This window comes from Dromaius novaehollandiae, chromosome 7, assembly GCF_036370855.1.
Source record: "Dromaius novaehollandiae isolate bDroNov1 chromosome 7, bDroNov1.hap1, whole genome shotgun sequence".
Taxonomy (NCBI): domain Eukaryota; kingdom Metazoa; phylum Chordata; class Aves; order Casuariiformes; family Dromaiidae; genus Dromaius; species Dromaius novaehollandiae.
In genome coordinates this window covers 27,022,033-27,047,246 of record NC_088104.1, presented here as the reverse complement: position 1 = coordinate 27,047,246, position 25,214 = coordinate 27,022,033, and the positions used below count along the sequence as shown (strand labels likewise).

Genomic DNA, 25,214 nt, shown 5'->3' with positions numbered 1-25,214 from the left:
TGTGGTATTTTATCTTTCCTCACTTTTCAGACCCACCAGGTCCACCTGCAAATCCAAGAGTGACTGATACTACAAAGACAAGTGCATCTTTAGCCTGGGGCAAGCCTCACTATGATGGTGGACTTGACATCATTGGCTATATAGTGGAGCATCAAAAGGAAGGAGAAGAAGAATGGGTAAAAGACACAACAGGGACTGCTTTAAGAATCACTCAGTTTGTTGTTGCTCAGCTGCAGCCAGGAGCCAAATACAATTTCAGAATTTCTGCCATGAATGCTGTAGGCGTTGGTGAACCAGCAATAATTCCAAGTGTTGAAATCAAAGACCGAGAAGAGATTCCTGACTTTGAATTAGATGCTGAGCTGAGAAGAACACTTGTTGTTAGAGCTGGACTAACTATTCGGATTTTTGTGCCAATTAAAGGACGTCCAACTCCAGAAGTCACATGGACAAAAGATGATGTTTCACTCAAAGGACGTGCCAGCATTGAAAATACAGACTCTTTTACACTCTTAATTGTCACAGAGTGCACCAGATACGATGCAGGAAAATATATAATGACTCTTGAAAATGCTGCTGGTAAGAAGACTGGCTTTGTAAATGTAAAAGTTTTGGATACCCCAGGTCCACCAATAAACCTTAAGCCTAGAGAAATAACCAAAGACAGCATCACCCTCCAATGGGATATGCCTCTGATAGACGGTGGTTCACGTATAACAAACTATATTGTTGAGAAACGTGAATCAACTCGGAAAGCATATTCAACAGTCACAACCAACTGTCAGAAGTGTTCTCTAAAAATTCCTAACTTGGCTGAGGGATGTGAATACTATTTCAGAGTGCTGGCTGAAAATGAGTTTGGTATTGGTGAACCAGCTGAAACTGCAGAACCAGTAAGAGCTTCTGAGGCACCATCACCACCTGAGAGCCTCCATATTATGGATGTAACACGGAACTCAGTTACCCTGGCTTGGCCAAAACCAGAACATGACGGTGGTAGCAAGATCACTGGGTATGTAATTGAAGCCCAGAGGAAAGGTTCCAACCAGTGGGCACACATCACAACAGTGAAAACATTGGACTGTGTAGTGAAGAATCTAACTGAAAATGAAGAGTATACTTTCCAGGTTATGGCAGTTAACAGTGCTGGAAGGAGTGCCCCAAGAGAAAGCAGGCCAGTTATTATCAAAGAGCAAACAATGCTTCCAGAGTTCGACCTTCGTGGTATCTACCAGAAAACAGTCATTGCCAAAGCTGGTGACAATATCAAGATTGAAATCCCTGTGCTTGGTCGTCCAAGACCAACTGTGACTTGGAAGAAAGAAGATCAAATACTTAAGCAAACACAAAGGGTTAATTATGAAAATACTGCAACTGCAACCATATTAAACATCAATGAATGTATACGAAGTGATAGTGGCCAATACCCACTGTCAGCTAAAAATATTGTTGGAGAAGTTAGTGAAGTCATCACAGTTCAAGTTCATGACATACCTGGGCCTCCTACTGGACCAATCAAATTTGATGAAATTTCATCTGACTTCATAACATTCTCATGGCAGCCTCCTTTGAATGATGGAGGTGTACCAATAAGTAACTATGTTGTAGAAATGCGTCAAACTGACAGTACCACATGGACTGAACTGGCAACCACAGTGATACGTACCATGTTTAAAGCCACTCGTCTTACTACTGGAGTTGAGTATCAGTTCCGTGTTAAAGCTCAAAATAGATATGGAATTGGTCCAGCCATTACTTCGGAGTCCATAGTTGCCAACTATCCATTTAAGGTACCTGGGCCTCCTGGTACTCCTCAGGTGATTGCAGTCACAAAAGAAACCATGACCATTAGCTGGCATGAGCCAGTTACTGATGGTGGAAGCCCAATTCTGGGTTATCATGTTGAAAGAAAAGAACGAAATAGCATTCTTTGGCAGACTGTAAGTAAAATGCTGGTATCTGGCAATATCTTTAAATCAACTGGACTTACTGATGGCATTGCGTATGAATTCCGTGTTATAGCAGAAAATTTGGCTGGTAAAAGTAAGCCAAGCAAGCCATCTGAACCTGTCTTTGCTTTAGACCCAATAGATCCACCGGGTAAGCCAGTTCCTTTGAACATTACAAGACATGCGGTGACACTGAAGTGGACTAAACCAGAATATAATGGAGGTTTTAAGATAACTGGCTACACTGTTGAAAAAAGAGACCTTCCTAATGGCCGTTGGCTGAAAGCTAATTTCAGCAATATACTAGAAACTGAATTCACTGTAAGTGGTTTGACAGAAGATGCTGCATATGAATTCCGTGTGATTGCTAGGAATGCTGGTGGTGCTGTTAGCCAGCCCTCTGAGCCATCGGATGCCATAACATGCAGAGATGACATTGAAGCGCCAAAGATAATGGTGGATGCTAAATACAAAGACACCTTAGTACTGAAAGCAGGTGAAGTTTTCAGACTGGAGGCTGATGTTTCAGGTCGCCCTCCACCAACTATGACATGGACAAAAGGAGAAAAAGAACTTGAAGACACAGCAAAATTAGAAATAAAAATAGCAGATTTCTCTACTGTTCTTATTAACAAAGATTCTTCAAGAAGAGATGGTGGTGCCTATACGCTTACTGCATCTAATCCTGGTGGCTTTGCCAAGCATATCTTCAATGTTAAAGTTCTTGATAGACCTGGCCCCCCAGAAGGGCCTTTGGCTGTGTCTGAAGTCACTGCAGAAAAATGTGTGCTGTCATGGTTACCTCCGCTGGATGATGGAGGTGCAAAAATTGACCATTATGTGGTCGAAAAACGTGAAACCAGTAGACTGGCATGGACAACTGTAGCCACAGAAGTTCCATTAACTAAATTGAAGGTTACTAAGCTGTTGAAGGGCAATGAGTATGTATTCCGTGTTATGGCTGTTAACAAATACGGCACTGGTGAGCCTCTGGAATCAGAGCCTGTTCTTGCAGTAAATCCATATGTGCCACCTGATCCACCTAAAACACCTGAAGTTACAGCAATTACAAAAGATTCTATGGTTGTCTGCTGGGGCCACCCTGATTCAGATGGTGGGAGCCCAATAACTAACTATATTGTGGAACGTCGTGACAGAGCTGGTCTACGCTGGGTGAAATGTAACAAACGGGTTGTTACTGACTTGCGTTATAAAGTGTCTGGACTGACAGAAGGCCATGAATATGAATACAGGGTCATGGCTGAAAATGCTGCTGGCCTTAGTGAGCCAAGCCCAACCAGTCCATTCTACAAAGCTTGTGATACTGTGTTTAAGCCTGGTCCCCCAGGTAATCCTCGTGTTTTGGATAGCAGCAAGTCCTCAATTACAATAGCATGGAACAAACCAATATATGATGGTGGTTCAGAAATCACAGGTTACATGGTTGAGATAGCACTACCTGAAGAAGACGAGTGGAAGATTGTAACTCCACCAGTAGGTCTAAAAGCCACTTCCTTTACCATCACTGACCTGAAAGAAAATCAAGAGTATAAGATCCGGATATATGCTATGAACTCTGAAGGTCTTGGAGAACCTGCTCTTGTTCCTGGGACTCCAAAAGCTGAAGAAAGAGTGCTACCTCCAGAGATTGAGCTTGATGCAGAGCTACGTAAAGTTGTCATTATCCGAGCCTGCTGTACTCTAAGGCTCTTTGTCCCAATTAAAGGAAGACCAGCACCTGAAGTAAAATGGTCAAGAGAACATGGAGCATCTTTGGATAGAGCAAGCATTGAATCAACAAGCTCTTATACTTTACTTATTGTTGAAAATGTAAATAGATTTGATAGTGGCAAATACATACTGACCATCGAAAACAGTTCAGGCAGTAAGTCAGCATTTGTGAATGTCAGAGTTCTTGATACCCCTGGGGCACCTCAGGATTTGAAAATAAAAGAAGTTACAAAATCATCAGTTACACTCACATGGGAGCCTCCTCTCATAGATGGTGGCTCTAAAATAAAAAATTATATCGTTGAAAAGCGTGAGTCAACAAGAAAAGCTTATTCAACTGTTAATGCCAATTGCCACAAGACTAGCTGGAAAGTTGATGCACTACAAGAAGGCTGCAACTATTACTTCAGAGTCCTAGCTGAAAATGAATATGGAATAGGCCTTCCAGTTGAAACTTCAGAGTCAGTAAAAGTATCAGAGAGACCACTTCCACCAAGGAAAATAACTTTGTTGGATGTGACAAGAAACAGCGTTTCCTTGTCTTGGGAAAAACCTGAACATGATGGTGGTAGCAGAATTCTGGGCTATATTGTAGAAATGCAAAGCAAAGGCAGTGAAAAGTGGTCAACTTGTGCTACAGTAAAAGTTACTGAAGCCACTATCACAGGATTGATCCAAGGTGAAGAATACACCTTCCGTGTTTCAGCTCAGAATGAGAAAGGTATTAGTGATCCTCGCCAGCTGGGTATACCAGTTGTTGCAAAAGATCTTGTGATTCCACCAGCTTTCAAACTACTGTTTACCACTTTCAGTGTTCTAGCAGGAGAGGACTTAAAGGTTGATGTTCCTTTTGTTGGTCGACCCAAGCCAGCAGTGTTTTGGCATAAAGATAACGTGGCATTGAAGCAGACTACAAGAGTAAATGCAGAAAGTTCGGAAAACAATACACTGTTAACAATAAAAGAAGCATGTAAAGAAGATGTGGGAGCATATTTGGTTAAACTTACAAACTCTGCAGGTGAAGCAACTGAGACCCTAAATATTGTTGTCCTTGACAAACCAGGACCTCCAACTGGACCAGTAAAAGTAGATGAAGTGACAGCAGATAGTGTAACTATTTCCTGGGAACCACCAAAATATGATGGTGGCAGCTCTATCAATAATTATATCGTAGAAAAGCGGGACACTTCTACCACATCTTGGCAGATCGTGTCAGCTACTGTTGCAAGAACAACCATAAAAGCATGTCGATTAAAGACTGGCTGTGAATATCAGTTCAGAATCGCAGCTGAGAACAGATATGGAAAGAGCACCTACCTCACTTCTGAGCCAATAATAGCCCAGTACCCATACAAAGTTCCTGGTCCACCTGGAACACCTTTTGTAACAACTGTGTCAAAAGACAGTATGGTGGTACAATGGAATGAACCAGTCAATGATGGTGGTAGCAAGATCATTGGCTACCATTTGGAGCGCAAAGAAAGAAATAGCATTCTATGGTCTAAATTGAATAAAACACCTATTCCAGATACTAAATTTAAGACAAGTGGCCTTGAGGAAGGTCTTGAATATGAGTTCAGAGTTTATGCAGAAAACATAGTAGGCATTGGAAAGGCAAGTAGAGCATCCGAATGCTATACTGCACATGACCCATGTGACCCTCCAGGTCGTCCAGAACCTATTATTGTCACAAGAAGCTCAGTAACACTTCAATGGAAGAAACCTGTATATGATGGTGGAAGTAAAATCACAGGCTATGTTGTTGAAAAGAAGGAGCTACCAGATGGTCGCTGGATGAAAGCAAGTTTTACAAATGTCATTGATACCCAATTTGAAGTAACTGGCCTCGTTGAAAACCAGAGGTATGAGTTCCGTGTTATAGCACGAAATGCTGCAGGTGTTTTCAGTGAACCGTCTGAGAGCTCAGGGGCAATTACAGCAAGAGATGAAGTAGAACCACCTCAGATAAGTATGGATCCAAAATACAAGGAGACTATCATAGTACATGCTGGTGAGTCATTCAGGCTTGATGCTGATGTTCATGGCAAGCCAATACCTTCCATTCAGTGGCTAAAAGGTGATCGTGAGCTGACAAATACTGCTCGAATGGAAATAAGAAGTACTGATTTTGCAACAAGCCTTAGTGTAAAGGAAGCCATTAGAGTTGACAGTGGTCAGTATGTATTACTGGCAAAGAATGTTGCAGGTGAAAAGAAAGTTCCTGTTAACGTCAAAGTTCTCGACAGACCTGGACCGCCTGAAGGACCTGTTGAAATTACAGGCATTACTGCTGAAAAATGCATGTTGGCCTGGAAACCTCCACTACAAGATGGTGGTAGTGATATTTCACATTATGTTGTAGAAAAAAGAGAAACCAGTCGCTTGGTTTGGACTGTTGTCGATTCAAATGTGCAAACCCTTAATTGCAAAGTTACCAAACTTTTAGAAGGAAATGAATATGTTTTCCGCATCATGGCAGTAAATAAATATGGTGTTGGTGAACCTCTTGAATCTGAACCGGTACTTGCAGAGAACCCATTCGTAGTGCCGCTTCCACCAAAGGCCCCAGAAGTCACAGCCATTACCAAGGATTCTATGATAGTTGTATGGGAAAGACCAGCCTCAGATGGTGGTAGTGAAATCCTAGGCTATGTCCTTGAAAAGAGAGATAAGGAAGGTATTCGCTGGACAAGATGTAACAAACGCCTGATAAGTGAACTGCGATACAGAGTGACTGGGCTTATAGAAAATCATGATTACGAGTACAGAGTTTCAGCTGAAAATGCTGCTGGTCTTAGTGAACCAAGCCCACCTTCCACTTACTATAAGGCATGTGATCCTATTTACAAGCCAGGTCCACCCAATAATCCTAAGATTGTGGATGTTACAAGATCTTCAGTTTTCCTTTCATGGGGTAAACCTATCTACGATGGTGGCGCTGAAATTCAGGGATACATTGTGGAAAAATGTGATGTAAGTGATGGTGAATGGGCAATTTGTACCCCTCCAACCGGAATTAAAACCACTCATATGGAAGTAGAAAAATTAGTAGAAAAACATGAATACAAGTTCCGTATCTGTGCTGTTAATAGAGCAGGAGTTGGAGAGCATGCGGATGTTCCTGGTTCTGTTATTGTTGAAGAAAAGATGGAACCGCCAGACCTTGACCTTGACATGGAATTAAGGAAGATTGTAAATGTAAGGGCAGGTGGTTCCTTAAGACTGTTTGTTCCTATCAGAGGTCGTCCAACACCTGAAGTAAAATGGGGTAAAATGGATGGTGAGATCAGAGAGTCAGCTATTATCGATATCACTAGCAGCTTTACTTCCCTTGTTCTAGACAATGTTAACAGATTTGATACTGGAAAATATACTCTGACTTTAGAAAACAGCAGTGGAACAAAGTCTGCCTTTGTCAGTGTAAGAGTATTGGATACCCCAAGTGCACCTGTTAATTTAAAAATCAGAGAGATCACTAGAGACTCTGTTGCACTTTCATGGGAGCCTCCTATCTTGGACGGTGGAGCAAAAATAAAGAATTACATTATTGAAAAGCGTGAAGCAACAAGAAAAGCATATGCAGCTGTTGCAACAAACTGCCACAAGACTTCATGGAAAGTAGATCAACTTCAGGAGGGCTGCTATTACTTCTTTAGAATCTCTGCTGAAAATGAATATGGAATCGGCCTCCCTGCAGAAACCAGTGAGCCAATTAAAGTTGCTGAAGTTCCGCAGCCTCCTGGGAAAATAACAGTGGATGATGTCACAAGAAACAGTGTCTCACTAAGCTGGGCAAAACCTGAACACGATGGTGGCAGCAAAATCATACAATACATTGTTGAAATGCAAGCAAAGGGCAGTGAGAAATGGTCAGAGTGCGCTCGTGTAAAAACACTTGAAGCGGTTATTACTAACCTAACTCAAGGGGAAGAATATCTTTTTAGAGTAATGGCTGTAAATGAAAAGGGTAAAAGCGATCCTAGAGCACTTGCAGTTCCAATAGTCGCCAAAGACCTGGTAATTGAACCTGATGTAAGACCTGCTTTTCATAGTTATAGTATCCAAGTGGGACAAGATCTGAAAGTAGAAGTACCAATTAAAGGTCGACCTAAACCAACTGTTACCTGGGTAAAAGATGGCCAGCCATTAAGGCAGACAACCAGAGTCAATGTTAGCGATTTGACTGATCTGACTATATTGAATATTAAAGAAACTAGCAAAGAGGACAGTGGCACATATGAAATCACAGTGGCTAATGTTGTTGGGCAAAAGTCTGCCTCTGTTGAAATTATAACTCTAGACAAACCTGACCCTCCAGTGGGGCCTGTGAAGTTTGATGAAATAAGTGCAGAAAGTATTACAGTATCATGGAATCCCCCAGCATACACAGGTGGCTGCCAAATCACCAACTATGTTGTTCATAAGAGAGATACAACAACCACTGTATGGGAAACAGTCTCAGCTACTGTTGCAAGAACTACCCTGAAAGTGGCTAAACTGAAAACTGGTTCAGAATATCAGTTCAGAATATTTGCTGAGAACAGGTATGGGCAGAGCTTTGCTTTGGAATCTGCACCAGTTGTAGCACAGTACCCCTACAAAGAACCAGGACCTCCTGGCACCCCATTTGTGACAACTGTTACGAAAGACTCCATGGTTGTACAATGGCATGAACCAATAAATGATGGTGGCAGTAGAGTTTTGGGCTACCATCTTGAGAGAAAGGAGAAAAACAGCATTTTATGGACTAAAGTAAACAAGACTATTATTCAGGACACAAGTTTTAAGACAACTAACCTCGAAGAAGGAATAGAATATGAATATAGAGTTTCAGCAGAAAATATTGTTGGTGTCGGCAAAACAAGTAAAGTTTCTGAGTGCTATGTAGCTCGTGACCCATGTGATCCTCCAGGACGCCCAGAACCTATAATAATAAAAAGGAGCTCTATCACTCTGCAGTGGACCAAACCAGAATATGATGGTGGTAGCAAAATTACCGGTTACATTGTAGAGAAACGTGACTTACCAGATGGTCGCTGGATGAAAGCTAGCTTCACAAATATCATTGAAACTCAGTTCACTGTAACAGGGCTTACTGAAGACCAAAGATATGAATTTAGGGTAATTGCAAAGAATGCTGCAGGTGCAATAAGCAAACCTTCTGACAGTACAGGACCAATAACAGCCAGGGATGAAGTTGAACTTCCACGAATTTCAATGGATCCAAAGTACAAAGATACAATTGTTGTAAATGCTGGTGAAACATTCAGACTTGAGGCTGACGTTCATGGAAAGCCACTACCAACAATTAAGTGGTACAAAGGAGATAAAGAACTTGAAGAAACTGCTAGATGTGAAATAAAGAACACAGATTTCAGTGCATTAATGATTGTAAAAGATGCTATAAGAGTTGATGGTGGACAGTACATTTTAGAAGCCTCTAATGTTGCGGGGACAAAGACAGTACCAGTAAATGTAAAAGTCCTGGACAGGCCAGGACCTCCACAAGGCCCAGTACAAGTGACAGGAGTTACAGCTGAAAAATGTTCATTGGCATGGGCTCCTCCTCTTCATGATGGTGGCAGTGATATTTCTCATTACATTGTAGAGAAGAGAGAAACTAGTCGCCTAGCATGGACTGTTGTTGCTTCAGAGGTTGTACTTACAATGATGAAAGTAACAAAACTCTTGGAAGGAAATGAATATGTTTTCCGTATTATGGCAGTTAACAAATACGGGATTGGTGAGCCATTAGAATCTGTGCCAGTAATGATGAAAAATCCTTTTGTAGTCCCTGGTCCACCAAAGGCCTTGGAAATTACCAACATCACAAAGGATTCTATGACTGTCTGCTGGAGCCGACCAGATAGTGATGGAGGCAGTGAGATCATTGGTTACATTGTAGAAAAGAGAGACCGAGCAGGCATCAGATGGGTAAAATGTAATAAACGCCGAATTACAGATCTTCGGTTAAGAGTTACAGGATTAACAGAGGATCATGAGTATGAATTCAGAGTTTCTGCTGAAAATGCTGCTGGAGTGGGTGAACCAAGCCAAGTTTCTCCTTACTTTAAAGCTTGTGATCCCGTGTTCAAGCCCGGTCCACCTACAAATGCTCATGTTGTGGATACCACCAAAAGTTCAGTTACACTTGGTTGGAGTAAGCCTATTTATGATGGTGGTTCTGAGATCCAGGGATACCTTGTAGAAATCTGCAAAGCAGATGAAGATGAATGGTCACTTGTTACTCCACAGACAGGTGTGCGTGCCACTCGATTTGAAATCACAAAGCTTACTGAACATCAAGAATATAAACTACGAGTATGTGCCCTCAACAAGGTTGGTGTAGGAGAGGCTGCATCCATTCCTGGTACTATTAAACCAGAAGATAAACTTGAAGCTCCAGAACTTGATATTGATTCAGAGCTAAGGAAAGGCATAGTGGTTAGAGCTGGTGGGTCTGCTCGGATTCACATACCATTCAGGGGCCGACCAACACCTGATATCACATGGTCTCGAGAAGAAGGTGAATTCACAGAAAAAGTTCAAATTGATAAAGGCATAAACTACACACAACTCTCAATTGACAACTGTGATAGAAATGATGCTGGAAAGTATATTCTTAAGTTGGAGAACAGCAGTGGTTCTAAAACTGCATTTGTTACAGTAAAAGTCTTGGACACACCAGGGCCACCACAAAACTTAGTAGTAAAAGATATAAAGAAAGATTCTGCCATATTATCTTGGGAACCACCAATTATTGATGGCGGTGCAAAGGTAAAAAACTATGTAATAGACAAGCGTGAGTCAACCAGGAAGGCATTTGCAAATGTAAGTGCTAAGTGTGGCAAGACAAGCTTTAAAGTTGAAAATCTTACAGAAGGAGCAATTTATTACTTCAGAGTTATGGCTGAAAATGAATTTGGAATTGGTGTTCCAGCTGAAACCACAGATGCTGTCAAAGCCTCAGAGCCACCTCTGCCTCCTGGAAAAGTAACACTCACAGATGTGACCCAGCGAAGTGCATCACTTATGTGGGAAAAACCTGAACATGATGGAGGTAGCAAAATTTTGGGATATATTGTTGAAATGCAGCCTAAAGGAACAGAAAAATGGAGTGTTGTTAGTGAGACCAAAGCATGCAATGCAGTTGTGTCTGGTCTGAGTTCAGGACAGGAATATCAATTCCATGTGATTGCCTACAATGAAAAAGGCAAAAGTGATCCCAGAGCACTTGGAGTTCCTGTGATAGCTAAAGATTTGACAATTGAGCCAAGTTTCAAGCTGATGTTTAATACATACAGCGTACAGGCTGGAGAAGATCTAAAGGTAGAAGTACCATTTATAGGTAGACCCAAACCTACTATTACTTGGACAAAAGATGACCAGCCACTTAAACAGACAACCAGATTGCATATTCAGGATACATCAGCATCAACTATCTTACATATTAAAGAAAGCAACAAAGATGACTTTGGTAAATATACAGTAACAGCATCGAACACAGCTGGTACAGCAACAGAGCATCTGAGCATAATTATACTGGAAAAGCCTGGCACACCACGAGGACCTGTCCGTTTTGATGAAGTTAGTGCAGACTTTGTTGTTTTATCATGGGATCCACCTGATTATACTGGTGGCTGTCAGATAAACAACTACATAGTGGAAAAGCGTGACACAAGCACTACCACATGGAGTAGTGTTTCAGCAACTGTTGCAAGGACAACTATCAAAGCAGCAAAGCTTAAAACAGGTTCTGAATACCAGTTCAGGATTTTTGCTGAAAACAGATATGGGAAGAGCTCTCCTTTGGATTCTAAACCTGTTGTTGTGCAATACCCATATAAGGTGCCAGGGCCACCTGGAACTCCATTCGTAACAGCAACTTCCAAGGACCATATGATTGTACAATGGAATGAACCAGTTAATGACGGAGGAAGTAAAGTTCTTGGCTACCACCTTGAACGTAAAGATAAGAACAGCATTCTTTGGACAAAACAGAACAAGTCACTCATTCCAGACACCAAATACAAAACAGATGGCCTTGAAGAAGGTCTTGAATATGAGTTCAGAGTTTCTGCTGAAAACATCGTTGGCATTGGCAAAGTCAGCAAAGTATCAGAATTGTATGTTGCCCGAGATCCATGTGACCCACCTGGCCGCCCAGAGGCCATTGTTGTTACAAGAAATAACATCACACTGAAGTGGAAAAAACCAGAATATGATGGTGGAAGCAAAATAACAGGATATATTGTAGAAAAGAAAGAACTACCAGATGGTCGTTGGATGAAAGCCAGCTTTACAAATGTGTTGGAAACAGAATTTACAGTTAGTGGTCTTGTTGAAGACCAACGATATGAATTTAGAGTAATTGCAAGGAATGCAGCTGGTTGCTTCAGTGAACCATCTGAAAGCACAGGGCCCATTACTGCCAGAGATGAAATTGAAGCACCAGGAGCTTCACTGGATCCTAAATACAAAGATGTCATTGTTGTTCATGCTGGAGAAACTTTTGTTCTTGAAGCTGATATCCATGGCAAACCTATTCCTGACATCACATGGTCAAAAGATGGTAAAGACCTTGAAGAAACAACTGCAAGAATGGAAATTAAATCTACCATTCAGAAAACAACTCTTACTGTCAAAGACTGTATAAGAGTAGATGGAGGTCACTATACTCTTAACCTCAGAAATGTCGGTGGCACAAAATCTATACCAATCACTGTAAAAGTGCTTGACAGGCCAGGACCCCCAGAAGGACCTTTGAAGGTTACAGGTATCACTGCAGAAAAATGCTACTTGGCATGGGCTCCACCTTTACATGATGGTGGTTCTAGTATCTCACATTATATCATTGAGAAGAGAGAGACAAGCAGGCTTTCATGGACACAAGTAGCTACAGATGTGCAGGCTCTTAACCACAAAGTAACCAGACTCCTTGCAGGCAATGAGTACATTTTCCGTATAATGGCAGTGAACAAATATGGAACTGGAGAGCCCTTGGAATCTGAGCCAATTGTGGCTCGTAATCCATATAAACCCCCTGGTCCTCCTTCAACACCTGAAGTTTCAGCAATCACAAAAGATTCTATGGTTGTAACATGGGGTCGCCCAGAAGACAATGGGGGAGCTGAAATTGAAGGTTACATACTTGAAAAACGAGATAAAGATGGTATCCGGTGGACCAAATGCAATAAGAAAAGGCTGACAGACTTGCGATTCAGAGTAACAGGTCTTAGTGATGGGCATTTCTATGAATTTAGAGTTTCTGCTGAAAATGCTGCTGGTGTAGGGGAACCCAGTGAGCCATCCATTTTCTATCGTGCCTGTGATGTACTGTACCCACCAGGCCCGCCAAGCAATCCAAAGGTTACAGATACTTCCAGGTCATCAGTTTCCCTTGCCTGGAGCAAGCCTGTTTATGATGGTGGTGCTCCTGTTAAGGGATACGTAGTAGAGGTAAAAGAAGCTTCTGCTGATGAATGGACTACCTGCACACCACCAACAGGACTACAAGGAAAACAATTCACTGTAACAAAACTTAAAGAGAACCAGGAGTATAATTTCCGAATCTGTGCCATTAACTCAGAAGGAGTAGGAGAACCTGCTGTTATACCTGGTACAGTCATTGCAGCTGACAAAATTGAACCTCCTGAAATTGAACTTGATGCAGATCTCAGAAAAGTAGTCACTGTACGTGCTAGTGGTACATTACGTCTATTTGTCACCATCAAAGGAAGACCAGAACCTGAAGTTAAATGGGAAAAAGCAGAAGGAACAATCAGTGATCGAGCTCAGATTGAAGTCACTGGTTCCTATACAATGCTGGTCATTGACAACGTGAATAGATTTGATAGTGGGAGATACAATCTGACTTTGGAGAACAACAGTGGCAAAAAATCAGCTTTTGTTAATGTCAGAGTGCTTGATACACCTAGCGCACCCGTAAACCTGACAATCAGAGAAGTGAAGAAAGATTTTGTAACATTAGCCTGGGAACCACCACTTATTGATGGCGGAGCTAAAATTACCAACTATATAGTTGAAAAGAGAGAATCCACAAGAAAGGCATATGCTACAGTTACCAACAACTGCACTAAGAATTCCTTCAAAATTACTCAACTACAAGAAGGATGTAGTTATTACTTCCGTGTTTTAGCTGTAAATGAATATGGGGCAGGCTTACCAGCAGAAACACCTGACCCAGTTAAGGTTTCTGAACCACCTTCCCCACCTGCAAAGGTAATTCTTGTAGATGTGACTCGTAACTCTGCTTCAATTAAATGGGAAAAGCCAGAGAGTGATGGTGGCAGTAAAATTACTGGTTATATAGTGGAAATGCAAACTAAAGGAAGTATAAAATGGAGTGCATGTACCCAAGTGAAAACATTAGAAGCAACAATAACAGGCCTAAGTATGGGAGAAGAGTACAGTTTCAGAGTGATTGCTGTTAATGAAAAAGGAAAAAGTGATCCAAGAGAACTTGGTGTTCCAGTCATTGCAAAAGATATTGAAATCCAGCCTTCTGCTGAGCTCCTTTTCAACACATTCACTGTGAAAGCTGGAGATGATCTTAAGATTGATGTGCCATTCAGAGGACGACCTCTTCCAACTGTTAGCTGGAAGAAGGATGGAAATCCCTTGAAAGAGACAACCAGGGTAAATGTTCACACGTCAAAGACTTCAACTTTGCTATCCATCAAGGAAGCTTCAAATGAAGATGTGGGACATTATGAATTACACCTTTCAAATAGTGCTGGATCAACAACAGCTTCTTTAACTGTAGTTGTTCTTGACAGACCAGGACCACCAACTGATGTGCATATCGACGAAGTTAGTGCTGATAGTATGACTCTGTCTTGGAAACCTCCAGAATATGATGGTGGGTGCCATATTAGCAATTATATAGTGGAGAAGCGAGAAACTACCACAACAACATGGGATGTAGTATCTGCAGCAGTTGCAAGAACATCAATTAAAGTATCTCGACTGACCACTGGATCTGAATATCAGTTCCGTATTTGTGCAGAAAACCGCTACGGGAGGAGTACTTATGCTAGTTCTCCCTCTGTTGTGGCAGAGTATCCATTTAAGCCTCCAGGACCACCTGGAACTCCTCATGTGGCACATGCAACTAAAGCTTTCATGATTGTAACCTGGCAGGTACCAGTTAATGATGGAGGTAGCAGAGTACTAGGATATCACCTGGAGTGTAAAGAACGAAGCAGCATTCTTTGGACAAAAGTCAACAAAAGCCTTATATCTGATACACAGATGAAAGTTACAGGTCTTGATGAAGGACTGCTATATGAATATCGTGTGTATGCTGAAAACATTGCAGGAATAGGCAAATGCAGTAAATCATGTGAACCAGTTGCTGCAAGGGATCCATGTGATCCTCCTGGTCAACCAGAAGTTACTAATATTACAAGAACCTGTGTGTCACTGAAATGGACTAAACCAGAATACGATGGTGGAGCTAAAGTAACTGGATATATTATTGAACGCAGAGACCTACCAGATGGTCGTTGGCTAAAGTGTAATTTTACTAATGTGCAAGAAACATACTTTGATGTAGGTGGACTTACAGAAGACCAACGATATGAATTCCGTGTGATTGCAAAGAATGCTGCTGGACTTTTTAGTGAGCCATCTGAATCAACTGGGCCTGTGACTGTAAAAGATGATGTAGAGGCTCCAAGAATTATGATGGATGTCAAATTCAGGGATGTTGTAGTTGTGAAAGCTGGAGAAGTGTTTAAAGTCAATGCTGATATTGCAGGACGGCCAATACCAGTGGTTTCGTGGACAAAGGATGGCAAGGAACTAGAGGGAAAAGCTAGAGTTGAAATATCCTCAACAGACCACACTACTGCAATAACTGTTAAGGACTGTATTCGACGTGATTCAGGACAGTATGTACTAACATTACAAAATGTTGCAGGAACAAGATCTTTGGCAATTAATTGCAAAGTACTTGATAGACCTGGTCCACCTGCAGGCCCATTAGAAATAAATGGCCTTACTGCTGAAAAGTGCCATTTATCATGGGGACCTCCTCAAGAAAATGGTGGTGCAGATATTGATTACTATATTGTAGAAAAACGCGAGACCAGCAGAATTGCATGGACACTTTGTGAAGGAGAGCTTAGAACAACATCCTGTAAAGTGACAAAATTACTTAAGGGTAATGAGTATATTTTTAGGGTGATGGGAGTTAACAAATATGGCACTGGTGAGCCTCTGGAAAGTATTGCCGTCAAGGCCCTAGATCCATTTACAGTTCCAAGTCCACCTACATCTTTAGAGATCACTAGTGTGAGCAAAGATTCTATGACTCTGTGCTGGGCAAGACCTGAGAGTGATGGAGGCAATGAAATCTCTGGCTATGTAATTGAAAGACGTGAGAAAACTAGTCTAAGATGGATCCGTGTGAACAAAAAACCAGTTTATGATTTAAGAATGAAATCATCTGGTCTCCGTGAAGGGTGTGAATATGAATTCCGGGTTTATGCAGAAAATGCTGCTGGTCTGAGTCCTCCAAGTGAAACAACACCACTGATTCGGGCAGAAGATCCAGTCTTCTTGCCATCTCCACCATCTAAACCTAAGATTATGGATTCTGCAAGATCAAATATCACAACTGGGTGGACAAAGCCACTATTTGATGGCGGTGCTCCTGTAACTGCATACACAGTTGAATACAAGAAAACTGATGAAACTGACTGGTCAACCGCTATTCAAAACTTAAGAGGTACAGAATACACTGTAACTGGGTTAATATCAGGCTCTGAATATGTCTTTAGAGTAAAATCCATCAATAAAGTTGGCGTCAGTGAACCGAGTGATGTCTCAGAACCTCAGGTGGCAAAGGACAGAGAAGAAGAACCTGCCTTTGATATTGACAGTGAAATGCGGAAGACTTTAATTGTAAAGGCTGGTGGATCATTCACAATGACCGTTCCCTTCAGAGGCAAACCAATTCCAAATGTAACATGGAATAAACCAGAAACTGATCTCCGTACACGAGCAAGCATCGATACTTCCGATAATTGCACATCTCTTACTATTGAAAAAGCAACAAGAAATGATTCTGGAAAATACACATTAACATTACAAAATATCCTGAACACAGCTACCTTGACTTTAGTTGTCAAAGTTCTTGATACTCCTGGGCCACCATCTAATATTGCTGCAAAAGATGTAACTAAAGAATCTGCCGTGCTATCTTGGGATGTTCCTGAAAATGATGGTGGAGCACCTGTAAAGAACTATGTTATTGAAAAACGAGAAGCTAGCAAAAAGGCATGGGTCACTGTGACAAACAATTGTCACCGCCTTTCGTACAAGATAACTGGCTTGCAAGAAGGTGCCATTTACTACTTCCGAGTTTCTGGAGAAAATGAGTATGGTGTTGGAGAGCCCACTGAGACCAAGGAGGGAACTAAAATAACAGGTATGTTTCACTAAGAAAAATATTTGATAATATTTAGTTACATGAAGTAATACATGTTTTAAAATGTTTACTTCAAAATAATATTAAAATGTTCTGTTCACAGTAAGAAAGACGAGTTTGTGGGAGGTAGCTTTGTAGTTTTACAAATGAAAAAGAGCTTAGTATTAGCTTGAATTTTAAATTTTGCTTGCATTTTACCTAGAATGTTTCTAATCTATGAATCCATTAAAAACCACATTTCCTCAATCCACATGGCATTCCTGTGTAATCAGCTAACGTAAAAAAGAAATACTTGTTATATTGATTAACCCATTGCATTTCTTTTTTTTTTTTTTTAGAAAAACCAAGCCCACCAGAAAAGCTTGGAGTAACAAATGTCACAAAGGACAGTGTTTCTCTTTCATGGCTAAAACCAGAACATGATGGTGGAAGCAGAATTGTGAGCTATCTCGTCGAAGCTCTTGAGAAAGGACAGCAAAAATGGGTTAAGTGTGCAGTTGTAAAGACAACTCATCATGTCATTCATGGTCTTAAGGAGAATGTTGACTACTTCTTCAGAGTGTCTGCAGAAAACCAAGCTGGTTTAAGTGATCCTAAGGAACTATTACTCCCTGTTACAGTTAAAGAACAACTAGGTATGCTTCCTGACATCAAAGGCAAAAGCTGGTATACGTTACATTGGGTTCCTACTTAAAAAAAAAGGTTTTTAATGTTTTGAAAATGTTTTTTTTCAGAATCTCCTGAGATTGACATGAAGGGCTTCCCTCATAATACTGTATATATTCGAGCAGGATCAAACCTAAAAGTTGAAATTCCAGTTTCTGGAAAACCACTGCCAAAGGTGACTTTGTCTAGAGATGGTGTTCCACTGAAACCTACCATGAGATTTCATACAGAAACCACAGCAGAAAGTCTCATCATTAACCTTAAAGAAAGCGTGGCTGCTGATGCTGGCCGATATGACATTACTGCTGCCAACTCAAGTGGCACCACAAAATCATTCATTAATATTGTTGTTCTGGACAGACCAGGTCCTCCTGTTGGTCCTGTTGTCCTTAGTGACATCACTGAAGAGAGTGTAACTCTTAAATGGCAGCCACCAGCTTATGATGGTGGAAGTCAAGTTACCAACTATATTGTACTGAAAAGAGAAACAAGTACTGCTGCTTGGTCTGAAGTGTCTGCCACCGTTGCTAGAACTGTTATTAAAGTCATGAAGCTCACAACAGGTGAAGAATACCAATTCCGTATCAAAGCAGAGAACCGCTTTGGCATCAGCGACCACATCGACTCACTATGTGTGGTTGTCAAGCTTCCTTACAGTAAGTAATATGCTTCTCACACTATGAGTGTTGACATTTTAATGTTTAATTAAATTGTTGATAGTCTAATTTTGTTAACAACTGATCACTTCTTTTGATCTCTTCAGCTACCCCTGGGCCTCCTTCCACACCATGGGTCACTAATGTCACCCGAGAGAGTATTACTGTTGGATGGCATGAACCAGTGACTAATGGTGGCAGTGCAGTCATTGGATACCACCTAGAAATGAAGGACAGGAATAGTATACTATGGCAGAAGGCTAACAAGACCCTCATTCGCACAACTCACTTTAAAGTCACAACCATCAGCGCTGGCCTCATCTATGAATTTAGGGTTTATGCAGAAAATGCAGCTGGAATTGGAAAAGCAAGTCATCCTTCTGATCCAGTCCTTGCAATTGATGCTTGTGGTATGTATTCTCTAGAAAATGAAGGAGTCTGACTGTTTTAACCAGCACTTTTTTTTTCCTGTGATGTTCTTTCCTGTACAGTAAGCCAATATACAAAGCTAGCTGGTACTCATTACCAATATTCTCATGTTTTCTATTGCAGAACCACCAAGAAATGTTCGTGTCACAGATATTTCCAAGACTGCTATCACTCTGTCATGGCAGAAACCAGCATTTGATGGCGGTAGCAAGATTACTGGATACATTGTAGAAAAACGTGACCTTCCAGATGGCAGATGGACAAAAGCTAGCTTCACCAATGTTATTGAGACTCAGTTTACAGTATCTGGTCTGACACAGAATTCCCGGTATGAATTCCGTGTCTTTGCCAAAAACGCTGTTGGTTCCATTAGTAATCCATCAGATATTGTGGGTCCTATCACATGTGTTGATACATACGGTAAGTGTTTTGCAATGGTATAACAGTACTGTTCTGTGATCCTAGAAAGCTTAAAGGAAGCATTGTTTCTTAGAACCATTGTCTTTTTAATAGGGAAACCTAACTTAGCTTGATTTAATAAGCTTCAATGATTGTGAGCTACTTGGGCATGATCATAATGAGTTTCTTTGGCTATGTCTGTATTTTTCAAGTCTTGTGGTATTTTTATTCTTTTAGCAACAGTAGTCTGCCCATACAGATATGCATGCTAGCTTTATTTTAATCAGCATTTCTAAAATGCCTGTAACTATTGTACGTAGTAGCTTAGATAAAGTACTATTATTTTTATTCTTATTAAATACAACTCTAAAATAATTATGTTTTTTAATTTTTTTATTCTTATTTTTTATTAAGGTGCACCTGAAATTGATGTGCCACCAGAATATACAGAAGTAGTGAAATATAAAGCAGGAACTTCAGTTAAGCTAAAACTAGGCATCTCAGGCAAGCCTATACCTACAATTGAATGGTTTAGAAACGGCAGCGAAATACAAACTAGTGCCCTAGTGTCTGTTGAAAACACAACAGAATTTGCTTCTGTACTTATCAAGGATGCAACTCGACTTAACAGTGGCACCTATGAATTAAAACTGAAGAATGCCATGGGTTCAGCATCAGCCCATGTTAGAGTACAGATACTTGGTATGTTTTGAGCTATTATACTGTTATACTGTTGAACAATAATTCAGTGAAATATACTTAACATCTCCTTTCTTCCACCTTCTTAACATCTCCTTTCTTCCACCTTAAACAGACAAGCCAGGACCCCCAACTGGGCCTATACAGTTTAAGACAGTCACTGCTGAAAAGATTACAATTATGTGGGAGCCTCCAGCAGACGATGGTGGTGCACCTGTAACACACTATGTTGTTGAAAAGCGGGAGACAAGTCGGGTGGTGTGGTCTTTAATTTCTGAAAAATTGGAAGGATGTATCGTAACTACCACAAAACTCATCAAAGGAAATGAATATGTGTTCCGTGTCCGCGGCGTGAACAAGTTTGGAGTTGGTGATTGCCTAGAATCTGAATCAGTCATAGCCAAAAATTCATTTGGTAAGAAACATGTATATTAACTAATGCAACTGAATTGTCCTGTGTGTTTTTTCTTAGTATTAATCTACTGATATGTATATGTTTTTAACTTAGTTACGCCTGGACCACCTAGTGTACCAGAGGTTACAATGATAACCAAGAATTCTATGACCGTTGTCTGGAATAGGCCCACTGTTGATGGAGGCAGTGAAATATCAGGATATTTTCTTGAGAAACGTGACAAGAAGAGTCTGAGTTGGTTCAAGGTTACTAAAGAAACTATTCGTGACACTAGACAGAAAGTGACAGGTCTGACTGAAAACAGCGAATATCATTTCCGGGTTTGTGCTGTCAATGCAGCTGGACAAGGTCCATTCTCTGAAGCTTCTGACTTCTACAAAGCAGCAGATCCTATTGGTAAGAAACAATGTGAAGTGTCTAATTGGGTAGGGATTAGTGGGCCTTTTGGATGGGATTGTACAAAGGTAACTGTGGGTAGATTTTATTCCTTTTTCTTTTACAATTAATTGTAAATAGGTCTTCTGATTTTTTTTCTTAAACTGTCACTTACAGATAAACCAGGCCCACCAACAAAGTTGAAGGTTGTGGATACAACCAAGACATCTGTCACCCTTGGCTGGATTAAGCCTGCTTATGATGGAGGAAGTCCAATTACTGGCTATGTGGTGGAGAAAAGGGAAGGTGAAGAGCAGGAATGGACTGTAGTCAGTACTAAGGGAGAAGTGCGAACAACTGAGTATGTTGTATCCCATCTTCAGCCAAGCGTTAATTATTATTTCCGTGTATCTGCTATAAATTGTGCTGGACAAGGAGAGCCTATTGAAATGACAGAACCTGTTCAAGCTAAAGATATTCTCGGTACTATGCCTTTCAGTGATTTATCATTTTTCCATGTTTTGATGTTTCAATTAATTTCTTATTTTACATTTCAAGTATGTATTACTCATTTTCATTATTTACTCCCACAGTGGCACCAGAGATTGATCTGGATGTTGCTCTCAGAACCTCTATCATTGCTAAAGCAGGTGAAGATGTGCAAATAATGATTCCATTCAAAGGAAGACCTCCTCCAACTGTCACATGGAGAAAGGATGACAAGAATCTTGGGATTGATGAAAGATATATCATCCAGAACACAGAATCATCTACATTACTCACTATTCCTCAAGTTACCCGAAATGACACAGGAAAATATGTTCTTACAATTGAAAATGGAGTTGGAGAACCAAAATCATCATTTGTGAATGTAAAAGTACTTGACACACCATCTGCCTGCCAGAAACTGCAGCTTAAGCATGTTTCTCGTGGCACAGTTACACTGGTATGGGAGCCACCACTCATTAACGGTGGTTCTGAAATAACAAATTATGTTGTTGAAAAAAGAGATGCTACAAAGAGAGCCTGGTCTACCGTAACAACAAAGTGTGCTCATACCACCTTTAAGCTAACTAACTTGTCAGAGAAGACCGCATTCTTCTTCCGTGTTCTTGCAGAAAATGAAATTGGACTGGGTGAACCTTGTGAGACTTCAGAACCAGTGAAAGCTGCAGACATACCTGGACCTGTAAAAGACCTGGCCATGAAAGATTCTACAAAGACCTCTGTTAAATTGCAGTGGAGCAAACCTGACTATGATGGTGGTAGCATTATATCTGACTATGTTATTGAAAAGAAACTGCAGGAAGAAAAAGAATGGACATACGCAGGTACAAGCAAGAGCTGTGAGTTTGAAGTTGAAAAACTTAAGGAGCTTTCTGTCATAGAATTCAGAGTATTTGCCAAAAATGAAAAAGGCATGAGTGATGGTGTTACTGTTGGACCCATTACAGTGAAAGAATATACAATAACACCTGAGGCTGACCTTTCTGATATTCCTGGAGGTCAAATTGCTGTAAGAATTGGACATAATCTGCATATTGAATTGCCCTATAAAGGTAAACCTAAGCCATCGATGAGCTGGCTGAAGGACAACCTCCCTCTTAAAGAAACTGAACAGCTTCGTTTCAAGAAAACTGAAAACAAGATAAGCTTAAGCATCAAGAATGTGAAAAAGGAGCATGGTGGCAAGTATACGTTAATTCTTGATAATGTGATCTCCAGAAAAACATTTACAATCACAGTTATAACTCTTGGCCCTCCATCTAAGCCAAAAGGACCTTTAAGACTAGATGAAATCAAAGCAGATAGTGTTGTTTTGTCATGGGAAGCTCCTGAAGATGATGGAGGAGGAGAAATTACTGGCTACAGTATTGAGAAGAGAGAAACTTCACAAATCAACTGGAAGCTGGTGTGTTCAAGCGCTGCTAGAACAACTTTCAAAGTACCAAACCTCGTTAAAGACACTGAATATCAGTTTAGAGTTCGTGCAGAAAACAGATATGGAGTGAGCCCACCTCTTGTCTCAGCAGATGTTGTGGCAAAACACCAGTTTAGACCGCCAGGTGCACCAGGCAAGCCTGTTGTATACAATGTAACTGCTGATGGAATGACCATATCTTGGGATGCTCCTGCTTATGATGGCGGTTCAGAGATTATTGGATATCATGTTGAAAAGAAAGAAAGAAACAGCATTTTGTGGCAGAAAGTTAATGTTGCATCAATATCTAGCAGAGAATACAGGATTACCGGATTGCTTGAGGGCCTGGATTACCAGTTCCAAGTATATGCTGAAAACACTGCAGGTCTAAGCCGAGCTAGCGAGCCAAGCAAATTTACTTTGGCAGTATCTCCAGTAGGTGAGTGAATGATCAATCACTTAGCCAAGAAAATTCTGGTGTTGTGGACTATGGTGAGCAGTAATAAGAAAACTGTAGTAAAAATACATCTTAACACAATTATTTTCCTTTCAGACCCACCTGGTACTCCTGATTATATTGATGTCACCAGGGAAACAGTCACTCTTAAATGGACTGCCCCACTGCGCGATGGAGGCAGTAAGATTGTGGCCTACAGCATTGAGAAACGGCAGGGAAGCGAAGACCGTTGGCTCAGATGTAACTTTACTGATGTCAGTGAATGCCAATATACAGTTACAGGACTCAGCTCAGGTGACCGGTATGAGTTCAGAGTGCTTGCAAGAAATGCTGTCGGAACAATCAGCCCACCTTCACAGTCCTCAGGCTATATCATGACCAGAGACGAAAGCAGTAAGAATCGTTTCTTAATATGCTTGTATCTGGGTACTGAAGCCAGATAGAGTTTCTGGCTGTACTGATGGGAGGTGTGAGGCCAGCTGCGAAAAGAATGCATGACTGCCCTTCCAGTCAACTCAGACTCATTTCTCTGTGTACCCCAAGGTGGGAAAGGCTAAATTTAAGACCAGAATCGAGCAGACACATGTAATCAGATGCTGTATTTGAGTAAGGCAGTAATTTTTCTTTCAACATATTATTAGACTTCTTCTTTTTGCCTTGCTACTACATTTTTGTCTGCTGAGATTTAGTGGAAATCAAAACATGTCTTGAAATTGTGCAGCATGTATGTTTTTATATTAAAATTTAGTTATGATTTTGCTACCTTGTGGCAAAGGTGACAGTTCACATCAGATACTCTGAGGCTTGGCAAGCTTATTATGGATAGCAGCCCTGTAGTTTTTCTTTTTGAATCAGAAAAAAGTTTCTAATGATTGTGAACATCAGGAAGGTGCTCGCAGTAATTTCAGCCTGACCAGGGAAACCAGAGACTCCAAATACCTTTGCTGAGAGGCACGACACTCTACATCCGTGTTGAATAAACAGCAGCAGCAAAGCTGGAAGAAAGTCACAGATGGTGTAATATTCTGATGAACTAAATAATTTAGAAGTGAAAATTTGCCTCAGGTAGCTTGACATAGTGTAGCAGCAGCAGTGTAGTATATGGAAGTCTTTCAGCTTTGTAATACGATGCACTGTGTGCTAACATGAAAAGTAAGTTTATAGTTTATATAATAATTGTTTTTTAGAGAATATCATTTTCTGTGGGAAAGAATTCTGTGTAACAATCTTTTATAATAACTATTTTAAAAGAGTGTCAGGAACAAATACTTAGCTCTATGGGAACTGATTTATGTTTCTTTGTTTTCTTTTTTTAGTTGCTCCAACAATTGAATTTGGCCCTGAGCACTTTGAAGGCCTTACTGTTAAAGCTGGAGAAAGCATTAGACTTAAAGCTCTAATCAAAGGACGTCCAGTACCTCAGGTGACATGGTTTAAGGATGGTAAGGAGATTGAGAAGATGATGAATATAGAAATAACTACAGCTATTGGATATAGCACAATCTTCATTAGAGATGCTACCCGGGACCATCGTGGTGTATACACAGTAGAAGCCAAAAATGCCTCAGGCACTAAACGAGAAGATATTACATTCAGAGTGCAAGGTACTGCACCAAACATCATGCTGTTTTGAAATAGTATTTTATTCTAAGTGCCAGCAAATTATAATTCTGAACCTCTAATTTTGCAGATACACCAGGAAAAGTTGGTGGACCAATACGATTCACAAATATTACCGGAGAAAAAGTGACATTATGGTGGGAGCCTCCAGCTAATGATGGTTGTGCTACTGTTACCCACTACATAATTGAAAAACGTGAAACCAGCAGGATTGCATGGGCATTAGTTGAAGATAAGTGTGAAGCTTGCAGCTACACTGCACTTAAATTAATCAAAGGCAACGAGTACCAGTTCCGTGTCTCTGCAGCAAACAAATTTGGTGTTGGCAGACCATTGGAGTCTGATCCAGTTATAGCACAAATACCTTACAGTAAGTTTCCACCTCATTCTGTAGAAGTAACTGTAGACTTACCATCTCATTTTTCTAATGATTTTTTTCTC

The 25,214-nt window shown here is 40.7% G+C and overlaps 1 protein-coding gene across 1 annotated transcript in view; it reads left to right on the top strand.

Moving 5' to 3' along the window:
• The window catches only part of TTN (titin), a 246,515-nt gene that overhangs the window by 200,749 nt on the left and 20,552 nt on the right, over nt 1-25,214 (top strand). The window contains 13 exon segments of the mRNA XM_064515504.1: nt 31-17,136; nt 17,475-17,771; nt 17,871-18,458; nt 18,566-18,868; nt 19,011-19,307; nt 19,701-19,988; nt 20,101-20,400; nt 20,494-20,796; nt 20,953-21,258; nt 21,369-23,135; nt 23,250-23,546; nt 24,470-24,757; nt 24,844-25,143. Of these exon segments, the coding sequence (XP_064371574.1) occupies nt 31-17,136; nt 17,475-17,771; nt 17,871-18,458; nt 18,566-18,868; nt 19,011-19,307; nt 19,701-19,988; nt 20,101-20,400; nt 20,494-20,796; nt 20,953-21,258; nt 21,369-23,135; nt 23,250-23,546; nt 24,470-24,757; nt 24,844-25,143 (22,440 nt within the window).